The 13,115-nt window shown below is 38.4% G+C and overlaps 3 protein-coding genes across 4 annotated transcripts in view; 1 reads left to right on the forward strand and 2 right to left on the reverse strand.

Moving 5' to 3' along the window:
- The window catches only part of LOC113764149 (quinone oxidoreductase-like), a 34,075-nt gene that overhangs the window by 13,727 nt on the left and 7,233 nt on the right, over nt 1-13,115 (reverse strand). The window lies entirely within an intron of this gene.
- On the forward strand, nt 3,484-7,903 carry LOC113764148 (8-amino-7-oxononanoate synthase-like). Of its 2 annotated transcripts, none has more exons than XM_027308216.1 (11): nt 3,484-3,793; nt 4,007-4,149; nt 4,259-4,366; nt 4,783-5,021; nt 5,121-5,162; nt 5,662-5,749; nt 6,039-6,172; nt 6,675-6,763; nt 7,128-7,278; nt 7,366-7,434; nt 7,728-7,903. In XM_027308216.1, exons 1-11 carry the CDS (start codon nt 3,562-3,564, stop codon nt 7,852-7,854), a joined length of 1,422 nt encoding a protein of 473 aa, XP_027164017.1. In that variant the 5' UTR covers nt 3,484-3,561; the 3' UTR covers nt 7,855-7,903. The 2 variants fall into 2 exon arrangements, with proteins under 2 accessions (XP_027164017.1, XP_027164019.1); XM_027308218.1 differs by having other exon boundaries at nt 5,671-5,749.
- On the reverse strand, nt 8,391-11,917 carry LOC113761697 (protein DYAD-like). The gene is made up of 9 exons (XM_027304796.1): nt 11,756-11,917; nt 11,192-11,644; nt 10,836-11,128; nt 10,318-10,701; nt 10,130-10,189; nt 9,856-10,009; nt 9,703-9,756; nt 8,744-9,466; nt 8,391-8,618 (listed from the first exon to the last, which is right to left on the reverse strand). The coding sequence occupies exons 1-9, from the start codon at nt 11,915-11,917 to the stop codon at nt 8,391-8,393; spliced, it is 2,511 nt and encodes an 836-aa protein (XP_027160597.1).

Raw genomic sequence — 13,115 nt, forward strand, 5'->3', positions numbered from 1 at the left:
ATGATTAAACAGTGTCATTTATGGCATCCTTTTTCAGTCGTGCATTCATTTCTATGGCAGTGATATTTTCGGTGTTTCTCTTATGCACGGTTTTCCTAACAGGTGGATGCTGCAAGTATATCGTGTAGTGTAAAGCTCAAGAAATCAACTTTCATGTACTTCCAGCCTGCTCCGTGCTTGTACATATCCGCACTCAATAAGGTTCCTTTCAAACTTCGTCATTTGATGGTATCAGCCTACACTTGAGGCTGAAATTAATGGTGTAAATTTGTACAAACGCATTTGACTTAATTTATGGTTTGTCAAATTGTAGACGGGCGACCTGATCAACATTCATGGCTAAGTTAAATGTCAATATTTATTTAATTTATATAGTGGGTAGCCTGTGTGGGGTCCTATCATGTACACAATGAATGGCAAGTGTCACGCAGCTGTGCCTGCGGCTCTAACCCCAGGTGATTGGTTTGCAGCCCAATGTGCTGGTGGCTGCAGAATGCGCTATTTTTTTGTCTTGCCTTAGCATTTCTATTTTCAACTTTTCGAGGGGGCTTTCATTTGGTATCAGTATACCTGTGGTAGAGAAGGATGAAGAAGAAAGATCAGAATTGAGTTGTTACCTAACTTTTCTGTGGTTACAATCAGTTGACGTAATTCTGTGCTAACTACGTATCTACTCAAGGACAATGTATTTACCAGAAAAGAAACCAAACAAAATCTGTCGGAAGCCATACCAATTGTTTTGGCCAAAAACTTACCCAGGAAACAAATATGGATTTTGCAACATAAGAATATGCATATATTTTAGCTGTTTTCACCTTTAAATGCTTTCATGAATCTAAAAAATCGCTAATTTGGTCCTTCAACATTTTTACTCTAGTTGAATCCATCCTTGAAATTTTTTTTAGCCTAATTTAGTCCTTAAACAATAAACATTAAATATTGTAGTTAATTTGGTCCTTCTGCAGCAACACCACCAGAAAAAGTTTCTCCGAAAAAAAATCACAGGTCAACTAAGGGCAATATAGGTACTGTAAGCAAAGTCTCATGATAAATTTTCCATTAAAAAGGGGAGAGAACAGATTTCGATTAAATTGGGGAAGAAAACAAAAACTGGTAAATTGATTCATACACAAAAATCACTACTATGGTTTGTTCTTCTTCTCTACTTGATACCCCCTCCAATGTTTGTTTGCTAGAGTTTTCCCCTCTCTCATTGGCAATACATAACACGCTATCACACACACACACGAGTCCATTGAAAACCTGAATCAATGAAGAAATAGGAAATTCGGAAAAAAATTAAATTTTTTTTGCTGCTTTTATCTTCATCAGAAGCAGTAGTGGAGCCGGCTGTGGCCGCTGCGGCCCTGCTTGCTCAAACATTTGTCACACACACAGTACAACAATAGGTTTTTACCATTGGTTTTCCATTGTGGCATTTTCACAAACAGTTTGAGGGCATAAATATTATATACACCTAATTTTTCTCTAATTATTGTGGTACATAACTTAGCCCAATTATATGCAATCCAACCGAAAATTTCGGTCTTTCACAGTTAATAGCATATTTAGCTCATTGAGAGAAGTAACAAAACACTCCCTTGGTCTAGTAAAGTCAGTGTACTTACTAGCCCCAAACACAGCCTCTTTAGCCTCCCCTTCCCTTTAGTGTAAGATAGATATGTTATTAGTGTGTTTGGATTGTAAGTTATTTGAGATATTTTTACTGTAGCACTTTTTGTGATGTGATGTATGTGAGATAAAAAGGTAATTGGGAAGATAAAAAGGTGTATTGGAAATTGTAATGGTGATGTAAGCAAATATATTTGGGCAAATAACTTACAATCCAAACACACTACTGTCTTCGGGAAAAAAAAAGAGAGAAGTAACAGCAGAAGATCAATCTACTTTTTTTTTAATCATATTTTGTCACAAAACCACTAAATAAATACACAACAATCAAACATTTAAATCTTAGAGAGTTTCAAGTAGACAAGAATTGCCTTTGCCGCCACTGTAGCATTCTTTACCACTTAGTTTTGGTGTCTCCCATTTATTGTTCTCAAATTTCAACAGTTGAGTTGTCCACATAAAAAGCTCCTCGAGTTTAGATGATAATTTAGAGTTTTGGAGATCTAAAATGTGTGATAATACTGCAAAATGCTAGAGAATATGAACCTGAAGAGGATTTCGAGGGGAAGTTTTATCAACTGAAAGGTTGGTGATTGAGTTGAGTAGAAGATGGTGATAATTGAGAATTTGTTGCCAATTTCTTTTTCCTCCCCACTTTAGTAGACAATTTCGGTTTTTCTCCCCCTAATTAATAGTCAAATATAATCTAAGTATGATCTCGCTTGTAATTCCTGTATTACCCTTGGTTGACTAGTGATTTTTTGGTTGGAGAAACTTTTACTAGTGGTGCTGCCACAGTGGGACCAAATTAGTTAGAGTATTAAAGTTTAAGGACTAAATTAAATTAAAAAAAGTTTAGGGAATGTTAGCTTAAGTAAAAAAGTTAAAGAACTAAATTAGCGATTTTCCCTCATATAAAGTTGTAATTTGAGAAAGTTTTATATATATATTTGGGATAATTTCAGAAACCTCCCTTGAGTTTTATTTTTCCTTCTTATTCCTTTCTTTTTCCCTCATATAAAGTTGTAATTTGAGAAAGTTTTATATATATATTTGGGATAATTTCAGAAACCTCCCTTGAGTTTTATTTTTCCTTCTTATTCCTTTCTTTTTAATTTTCGCCAATAAAACTGTAGAACCACCACTATTACTTTTAATTTCTATTGTTACTAAATGTCTAACTAATGATTTTTTTTTGACGAGTTAACTTTATATGTAATTCAATATTTTTGCTGATATTTGTTTTCTATTTTTGGTAGTAAAATTAATAATAAATCAAAAAGGAATGGTCCAAAAGCACAACTAAATTATGACAATCCCACTATTCAAAAATTTCATAAACTCTAAATGAATTATTTTAATATTTTCTTTTCTATCTTATAAATTTAAATTCATAATAAAATATTATCAAAAGTATCTTATCATAGTGATAAAATAATTATTATAGTTGTTTATCAAACAGTAGGTATGGAAATGCAAATTTTGATACTTTTTTCTGTTTAATTATACTAGATAATCTTATAATTTTATAGGGAAGTAAATTAAAATTTGCCGCATAAGGGCGTTTTTTGATATTCATTTAAAAATTTGGCCAAATCAATATAATTTTAAGATTTTTTTACTAAAACTATCAAATTAAGGGAGATAGGTGTAATTTTTTAAATTTTAGGGGAGCTTAATGAAATGCTTAAAAACCTCAGGGGAGGTTTCTGAAATTATCCCTATATTTTTGCAACTTTAAGAATTACTACTGATTTTACCAGAATCTTATTTGATTAAAAATCAATAAATAAATAAATAAACGGCCTTCGCGGTTTAATACACTATTTGCTATATAGAGGGGCACTGCAGTGCAGTTTCCCGGTGGGTTTGTCTACGTTGTAGCCTCCGCCCGAAATTCCCACACATACGGCAGCGGAGAAAGTGGGGATGGCTGCGTGGTGCTGGGATTACTGGGTGGCAGAGGCTCTCTTAAAGCTCGAGTCTTTAAAGGTTATGCGATCTCTGAGACCCATCCACCTAATTCGCCCCGAATCCAACCAAACGGAATCAGATGAGCTAGAGTTTTATGATGGATTGCGGCAATGGGATAGAGCCTCCGTGGAAGTTCAAATTTCAGAAACCACATTCCAAAAATGGCTGCAAGACATTCCCAGTTCCGGTACTACATTTGCTTCCCTCCATCCCATTTACCTACTGAAAACTTGTGGAGTGATTAATTTTGTTTGAGAAGAAGCTCTTTTTTTTTTTATGCATGTTTCTTGCTGTGATTCTATTTTTGAAGGATGAAGAAAAGAAAAGCAAGTAGAAAACTTGTCACGAATTGCATGTGCATTGTTTTGGTATTTTATGTTTTATTGAATTGATAAAACAGGGGATGACACTGTAATTGGGAACGGTGAGGATGATGATGGAGCAGGGCCATGTGGCGGAAAGTTCAAGAAGTTATTAATTTTCTCTGGGAACGATTACCTGGGCTTGAGTTCCCACCCAACTGTTATCAAGGCCGCTGTAAAGGTGATTTTTTTTTAATCAATATGTTGTTGAGTTATGGATTCTCCTGATATCAAATGGAGAATTTTGGTTAATAACTTGTGTTGTGTTGTGGTTTCCCCTGACAAATTAGGCAGCTCAGTTGCATGGGATGGGACCCAGAGGTTCTGCATTAATTTGTGGTTACACAAATTACCACAGGTTGCTGGAGTCGGCGTTAGCAGACTTAAAGAAGAAAGAGGTAGTTTCAAAATTTTCATTCAGTATCCAGTAAATGCAGATTTTTCAAAAGGTTTTATTGATAATATTTTTATTTCAAAACTCTAAACAATCAAGTGATAAGAAAAGTGGTTATGACCATCCATATGATAAAATTTTTAGTTAGGCATGATTCAACTAGGTCATGGTTGCAATGAAGCTTAAACCCAATGAATTGGTTCTTGCCTCCCATGTCTATTGCAGCAATATATTCATTATAGATTTCATTTCTTTGGAAGGCAATGTATATCACGTATAAACAGATGGGATGTAACTTCCTATTTCATGTACTGTGGTCAATAGATGGTCAAACTTTACCTGCTATGCTTTTGATCATAATGAAGGGTTGATGCTGCTGGATTTAGACTGATGAATTCTTGCTCTAATGTCACATATTAGGATTGCCTTCTTTGTCCCACAGGCTTTGCAGCCAACATGGCACTTATCACAGCAGTTGGAAGTGTTGGTTTGCTGTTAGCTGAAGGGGGAAAACCTAAAAGGGATGAAAGAGTTGCCATTTTTTCTGATGCACTCAACCATGCATCAATCATCGATGGTATCCGCCTTGCCGAGAAACAAGGGAGTTTAGTCAACATTGTCTACCGACACTGTGACATGGTCCACCTTAATTCGTTATTGTAAGTTTCTGTGATGCACTTTGTCAATTCTTTTTCTGTCATTTCTGTATTATTTTACCATATTTGTGCATCTCACAACAATATATTTGTATATAACAGGTCAAGTTGCACGATGAAGAAGAAAGTTGTTGTTACTGATAGGTTAGTCATACCACATGGTTGTGGTTACTTCAGCTGTTTGGCGAATCAGAAACATTATCCTGGAAATATGTGCAAAAAGAATGTTTTTGCTGTGATTGGGATTGTGGGCCAGAGTTGAAACTTCATATATCTATGTCAGAGAGATCGAACAATGAGAGGCTTTAAATAGTTTGATTCAGTTGCAAAATTGTCTAATGCTCATCATATTATCCTCTAAAAAAAATTTAAGCTGGTCTCATGCTGCTTAGTTCTCTCAGTGTGGACTCGTAGTTCATCTTCTGTGATGATTGCCATACTGTCTGCTTATCTGTTTAATCCTTTTCCTTTGAAACTCCATCATTCTCTTGGTTATTGTACCAACGACCGGTTACTAATTTAGTAACAGAGTAACTAATGTTTTAGAACTAGAGATGGAGCTATTCCTGGTGATAAAGGGGCCTCCAATCACCTTGTGGTTACGCTTCAATCCTATCTCTCAGTTGCCTGTTTTCTTTGCTAGCTTGTTCAGTATGGATGGAGACTTTGCACCAATAGTTGAGCTTGTGAAGCTACGCAGGAAGCATGGTTTTTTGTTGGCAATTGACGATGTAAGTGTCTTGTAAGTTGATATGCAATTCAAAATTTAAAAGTTGATTGCATGATATGTAATTAGTAAGGTTGTGATGGCCGTATGTGAACACGTCAAAGTTTCCCCTAAGTCTCTTGACTTATCATTTTAGTGATGAAGTCCATATGGAGTATTTACCGGATGAAAGATGAACTTCATATCTAGGAATCACTTTGATTATATTTTGCCTGAGGTTTAGCATATCTATTTATTTTTCATCAGTAAAAAGTAACTAATCCAGAAAAGTGCTTGTTGCATAATTTGTCTAGGCTCATGCAACATTGGTTTGTGGCAAAACTGGTGGTGGTGCTGCAGAGAAGTTCAAGTGTGAAAATGATGTTGACATTTGCATAGGCACTTTAAGTAAGGCTTCTGGTTGCCATGGTGGTTTTATAGCCTGCAGGTAATTTTGCTAAGGTTTGAAGGTAGTGGGCTTTTTGTTTGGAAGGAAGGGGGTAAGAAGAAATGAGAATTCCACACACACTCTTTTTTCCAAGTTAAGCGGTCCCTAATGGTTTTTCAAAGTTAAATTCTGTTTATGAGTTCTGTTTTGCTCTATCCTGTTCTAGTGGTGCAAGTTGTTATGCTTAAATATCTTTTACTGTTAATTGCATCAGTTTCTTAGATTTGTTAAAATCTCAGCTAACCATTCGCTTTTGTTCATTTTTATTTAGTTTTTTGTTTGTTCAGAAACTGATAAATGGCAAGGAAATTTTTTTTTTTTTCATTTAAAGGTTTGTAATAAGTATGTTGTGTCTGGCTCTTGGATAGATTGCCTTCCAGTGACAAATAAGAAATTAAAAATCAAACATACAGAGATGAATTTACCAGTGATTGTTTACACTAGTGGTGCAATTAATGTTTAATAATATATCAACATTTTCCATTTGATGCTAAATTAACAGCAAGAAATGGAAGCAACTGATACAGTCAAGGGGTCGCTCTTTCATATTTTCAACTTCTACTCCGGTACCAATTGCTGCAGCAGCACACGGTAAGCTTAGTTTATAGAATTGGAGTGGGTTAGTCTATCCAGTCCCTCACACTGTAGTATTTCAATTCAAGCACTTTTGCCTATTGATGGGGATACCAGGTGCCACTTTATGTGCCATGAACTTCTATAAATTAATGAGCTGTCAATAGTGTAAAAAGACATTGCGGGGCCATAGTCGAATTGATTTCTAAATGCAGTCGATGTCTCAACTTCGCATGACTAAGTTCATGAATTTAACGTGAAAGCTTTTAACTGAAGAGACGACTACATATTGTAACTCAGAAAGGATAGCGATTTTGTAAATTGGGGCTTTAATCTTTCTTTTCTTAGATTCTTTATTGAATTTAACTTATTCCCTTTGCAGCTGCTGTTAATGTAGCAAAACAGGAGACATGGCGTAGAAAGGCCATTTGGAATCGGGTACTAGAATTCCGTGCCATGACAAGAATTCCCATTACTAGTCCCATTATTTCCCTTATTGTAGGGAGTGAAGTGAAGGCCTTGGAAGCTAGCCGGTAATTCCCCTCTTTCCCCAATCCCTCCCTCTCTTTAAAAGTTTCTGTGTCATCATTGCTCCTAACCATGTGAATCATGATGAATAGGCATCTTCTGAAATCTGGTTTTCATGTAACCGCTATAAGGCCCCCAACAGTGCCTTCAAACTCATGCAGGTTTGTCGGACGCCGGAATCTTTTTGATGATCCTAACTTCTTTGCCATTTATATGCTGTTGTCCAAACCACACAATTCACTGTTGTACCCTGCGTCAATGCATTATTTTTGTCATCCATTTTGGAATGGTTCCTCCTGCGCTCACTATATGGTGAAGTTGCAAAACCATTCTTGTTAGTTGTACCTTTAAGTGTCTTAGATGCAGTAACTTGACAATAATTTGGTTTGTTCTGCAAATTTTCCTTGTTTACTTTAGGCTTTCTGATCATATCAAAATTGCCTACCTTTTCTAGGTTAAGGATAGCCCTGAGTGCTGTGCACACGCGGGATGATTTGAGAAAGCTCGTAACTGCATTGTCTGAATGCATCAATTTTGAGGAGATAGGATTCAACTGTAAAAATTATTCATCCAAACTGTGATCCTATTTGTTCCTTTATATAATTGCTTAAGGCATCTTTTTACTGATAAGATTTGCAGCTTTAAGTTTTTTTATTCCCTAGATATAACCATCTAGATTTTAGTAAAATAGTCTGAAATGATCCACCAATGCTCCTCCATCCATTTTCTTCCACTATGTCAGCTGAAGTGGATAAGGGAGATTCAATATCTTCAGTTGGAGTAGATGCAGTGTATCCTTATTGCAAGTACCAGGACGAGAACAAGTTAAAAATGGACAAAAGAAGTTACACATTGAGAGACTTGGTGAAATAAGTACTAATAAATCACCAGCCAACCCTTGTTGCTCCAACATGCAATGTTACGTTCCCCCAGGAGAGGGATCAAATTTTCACAGTTTCATTCACTACTGAAACTGAAATCCTTAACTCTAGGACCTTGGAAAACATCCTACTGCCCTCAAGCTCTTGGGCCCTAAAGAGCAATACTAGCTTCCCGCTCAATTCAGAAACAAATGTAAAATGAAAATCAGTTTAAACTTCTAATCACCCAATTCAGCTCAACCCTGGCTGGACTGATCAGAGGCAGAGTTAGCAGTTGCCAGAGCTAGCCAATTCCCCATTGCCTTCTCGGGGGACAAGCATGAAGCTGATGAAGAGCAGCACTTGGTTGGCTGCTTCTGGAGATGTCCCGTTGCTTCGCTTGCTGCATTATTACCACAGCCAACCCCACCAGTCATCACTTCCCAAGGTCTACTTGTCTCCTTTTTACCTTCATCGGGTAGCAACTGCAGGATACAATTGCAAAACACCCTCACTAAGCATTTTAACGGATAAACCAGGGCATAAGTTTCATGGCATGGATGGACTCAAAAAGAAAAAGAAGAAAAGAGAAAGGTGGAAACTTTAGTACCTGAGGCATCAAAGTAGAAGTTGCAGCGGGACGTGGTAAAGATGAAGGGAGGCCAGATAATACTTCGACAGAATTATAAGGAACATCATTTAGGTTGATAGGAATTGTTTTCTTGTTTGCAGTGGTGGTGGTTGTCACAGTGGAGGAGTCACTGTGATCCCCATGGTCATTAGACAATGTGGAGACCGTGACTTTCACAGCACGTCTCTCGGCTAGAGGCTTCACTGGAGAAGTTGGTTGGTGGTGGTTGTTAGTGTTGGTGGTATGGTAGTAAGGGAGCAAAGGGGGAGCCACGGCAGTGGAGGAAGAGACTGAAGGTGGAGTTGGGACCACTAAAAGATCCTCAACCTGGACCACAACCCGAGGGGACACCATATTGTGGCTAGTAGTGCTACCGGTGGCGGTGTTGTTGCAGATGTTGCGGGCCATGTTTGGCCAAAGGAACGTCCCCTGGGGCTTGCAGATCCTGAACCCACTCTTCAGCCTTTCGATCTTTGCTGCTTTTTTCTCTGCCGTTGCTGCTTCCGCTGCCGCTGCATTTTCTGCTTTAGCTGAACCCTCCAGCTCCCCAACATTTACTACTACTTGTACTTCTTGCTCCTTCGTCCCTTTCTCCAATTCCACGATCTCTTTTCCAGCAGTACCAGACTCCTTTGACACAATTAATTCGGTGTTGGACCGTGCTCCTCCTTTAGCTTCCGGCATGAGCTTCTTTATTTCTTCCTGAATTCCATGTATCCAATCGAGTATGTATCAGTATCATACTCAACAACGGCATCATATGCAACCAAGATATTTGTGTCATCTATGAATATTAGCACGTTACAACGAGTTATTCAACTAATTACGAACTAGACACTAAATACTACTGCATGCAATTAGAACTCGTTTAATTGAGAGAGAACGTCTAAGCTACAGAGGCTTAAATCAGATTTCTTGAAGCATCAGATAGCTGCTACCTCTATTCCTCTTGCAAAATCTTGAATGACAATTAATTGATCCTTGTACTTCTCCTGCCCCAAAAAATCAAAGTAATATGGTCAAGCAAAGGTTTCTTCAACTTTAAGTACTTGAATGAGACACTAATATGCTTTTTGTAAGTACTCATATACCAGTGAAACGGGTAGTTCGGTAAGATGAGACTTTGAAGAAACCAATGAATTAGCAAGCTGATCGAACTTTTCACTGATGTCGCACTGATTTGACGAAAATCCAATAGCTTGGTTTACCCCTTGCTTCTTGTTGGAGACAAGCTTGTCAATCTCTCTGATCAAGCAAGCAGACCATAAACATTAAAAGAGAAGCACTCAAAGAGAAGTTCATCAGAGCCATTAATTTGCTATTCCGGTGAAAGATGTGATCATTATTAGAAAGTTTAGACTTGACCTTCTTAGCTTTCCAACTTCCTCCTCCAGCTGCTTTCTGGGCACCATCTCCAGTGCATTTCTGGTAATACAGCAATGTCCACCAAAGAAAAGGTTAAACATTAAAACCCAACAAAAAAGACATGCAACCGTAACTAGCTATCAGTTTGTGCAAATTAATTAGTACGTAGTATGTGGTATCTATTTTACCTTTTAAGATGGGAAATCTCTTCTTTCAAGAGCCTCAACTCCTTAGCGCAGATAGGGTCCTGAGTGGGGCAGTCACCAGGCTTCCATCCAGGTGGTGGGATCCAATAGGGATCATTCACACCAGCATCCTTCCTTATTTTGACAAGATCAGCACTTTCTAACCAGTACTCCATCGCACCATCCGCATTATGCCGCCTCCTGAACCGTTCTTCTCCACCTGGTGCAAGCTTACCGGCCATGTGCTTGAGGAGATGGTCTAACAGCCCAGTGTCCCCAATCTTCTTCCTTGCCTCTGCCCTCAGGTCGGGCCTGAGAATTGGGTTACCAGCTGTGGCCCCCTTGGCTTTCATAACCTCCAAAAGGTTCTTTGTTGCAAGTTGGTACCTTCATACATAGACGCATGGAAAATCAAATTAAGGCAAAAAAAAAAAACCTAAAAGTCCATTAAATGCTGATCGTTATTGTTTTAATGTCGACGAATACAAGAAACACGGAGTAAACATTTTTTATGTTCTTACCTCTCAGCAGACCATCTATCTTTGGGGTTTTCCATCACTAAGAGTTCCCGGCATTTGTTTCTGCCCCTCCTGGCGTGAGTCTTCTTAAGCTTCTTCTTCTTCTTCTCACGTTCAACTTTCTTTGCCTTCTGTCTGGTAGTACCATTTCTCAGCTTGTACCTCTTTCTCTTGAGATTTCTATTCATCTCTTGGGTCTCCTCTTCTGCCTCAGTTTCTTCGTTTGCAACATCAGCCACGTCGTCTTCCCTTTCATCATCATCTCCATCATCTTCTTCCCTTTCTTCTTGTTCATCCTTCTCGTCATCTTCTTTGTTATCATCGTCATCATCACGATCATCATCATCATCATCATTAACATCGTTATCATCTTCATCTTTAGCTTCTGCTGGTTTTCTAATGACTTCAATTGCCTTTTTACCACCTGTTCTAAAACTCGAAGGAGACCGAAGGTTGCCACTCATGTTTTCTTTGTGCCTTTCCAGAAACTTGACCTGTCGTCGGGTTCCCCACCGAACCATTCCCATGCCCTTGAGCTCCGTCCAACAGTTGCCATTCCTGTAACTATTGTCCTCTTCAGAAACATTGACTGCAGCAGCATTCACCAACCAGAATCCCTCCAAATGCTTATTCTCGGCAAACTCCTGAGAAGGGATCTGCCGAAGGAGCACTTTGGCAGCAAGCACTGTTCCCATCACAAACTTCTCATCTAAGGCTGGATACATCTCTCTGATGCTGTTGCTAAAATAGGTTTTAAGCGACTCCATGCTCGGAAATCTCATTGCCACATTCAGCTCTGTCTTCTCACTGACCTGAGAATGGGAAAAGAATTTTTTTAAAAAAAATTCAACAATAATCCATGTATCTGATTTTTGTATTGGAAATTATCTATATAGATAAGCAGTCAGAGGAAGTATGCTAACCATGGCAACTCTGATGGACCTGAGTTGAACAGGAGTTCGAGGAGGTAAGTGAAGATGGTCAATCTCGTAAACAGATCCAACTTCCACTTCCACGTTGTTGAATAGGAAATCTGCAGATTGAACTTCCTGATCCACATCATTTGCTGGGTACCAAAACAACATGTTATCAGAAAACATTTCTTTTTTCTTTTTTGGATTCTAGTCAGTGCTTTTCAACGTAATTATGCCAAACTTTTATGCTTAGTCCAAAAACAACATAAATGAATCCAAAGCAGAAATATATTAAAGCTGATACTGCAGGCTCGGGAAGAACCAAAAGGAAAAAAAGAATGCATTGTGAACGATAAGGACATGTATGTCTGCACAAAGTAGTATTGATCGAGCAGTACCCTTGAGCTGGAATGGGCAGCGGAAGGAGTTAGGAAGTGGAGTCGAAGAGTGTACGCCGTTATTGACTGACTGATGATCTTGCAGTTTTGAACACTGATCCATTTCCTGAAAAAGCTAAACCAATCTTCAGACTCAGAACACGCACAACGCACACTTTCACTCTCTTTAGTCTCTTCCTCAGTCTGACTGTGTGAGGTTGGCTGTATATACCATATGTGTAGACAATTTGATCACAAAACACACACACACACACGCACTGAAGGTCTCTCTGGGTTTATAGAGACAGCAAGAATATACAGTTATACACCCCAGCTGGTTACAGCATATACTGTTTAACAATTTTTATCACTACTGTCAGAAATCACTAGTTGCTATACTGCTACTGCTACGATGACGATCATGCTGTCCCTTACCCTTTTTTTTGGAGAGACATTTATTTTGGGGGGGGGGGGGGGGGAGGGGGGAGGGGGAATAGGTCACAATCATTTCAACAAAGATTTGATTTTCGTTGTGTGTGTGTGCGTGTTTCTGATTGATTAACCAACCAAGGCATGCACACACACGCCCTCCGAGCTGAAAGCTGCTTTTTGTAGCCTCATAATTACACAAAAAAAAAAAGACACCTTTTTTAAGGCGCGTGGGTAGCGAATTCTACTCTATTTCAACCTCACCAACTTGGCTAAAGCGCGTCTGCTTGTGAAACAAGAAAGTGGAAAAGAGAACATGGTCAGCAACAGAAAGCAAATGTGAAACTCTGCGTGAGAGGTTTATTGGTTTCGAGAGAGAGAGAGAGAGGAAGTAGTAGTATTTGTAAATCTAATACACATGCATGGAGAGGATGAAGGAAATCAGTCAGTGAGAATTAACTAACAGCTAGCTTACCATAAAAATGGCTTCTTTGGATTTTCTGAATCGCCTTCGTCGATAGGTTTCCATAAACATCTTTAATCTGCATAAATGGATAAAAACT

Source organism: Coffea eugenioides, chromosome 2 (assembly GCF_003713205.1).
Source record: "Coffea eugenioides isolate CCC68of chromosome 2, Ceug_1.0, whole genome shotgun sequence".
In the NCBI taxonomy this organism is placed as follows: Eukaryota; Viridiplantae; Streptophyta; class Magnoliopsida; order Gentianales; family Rubiaceae; genus Coffea; species Coffea eugenioides.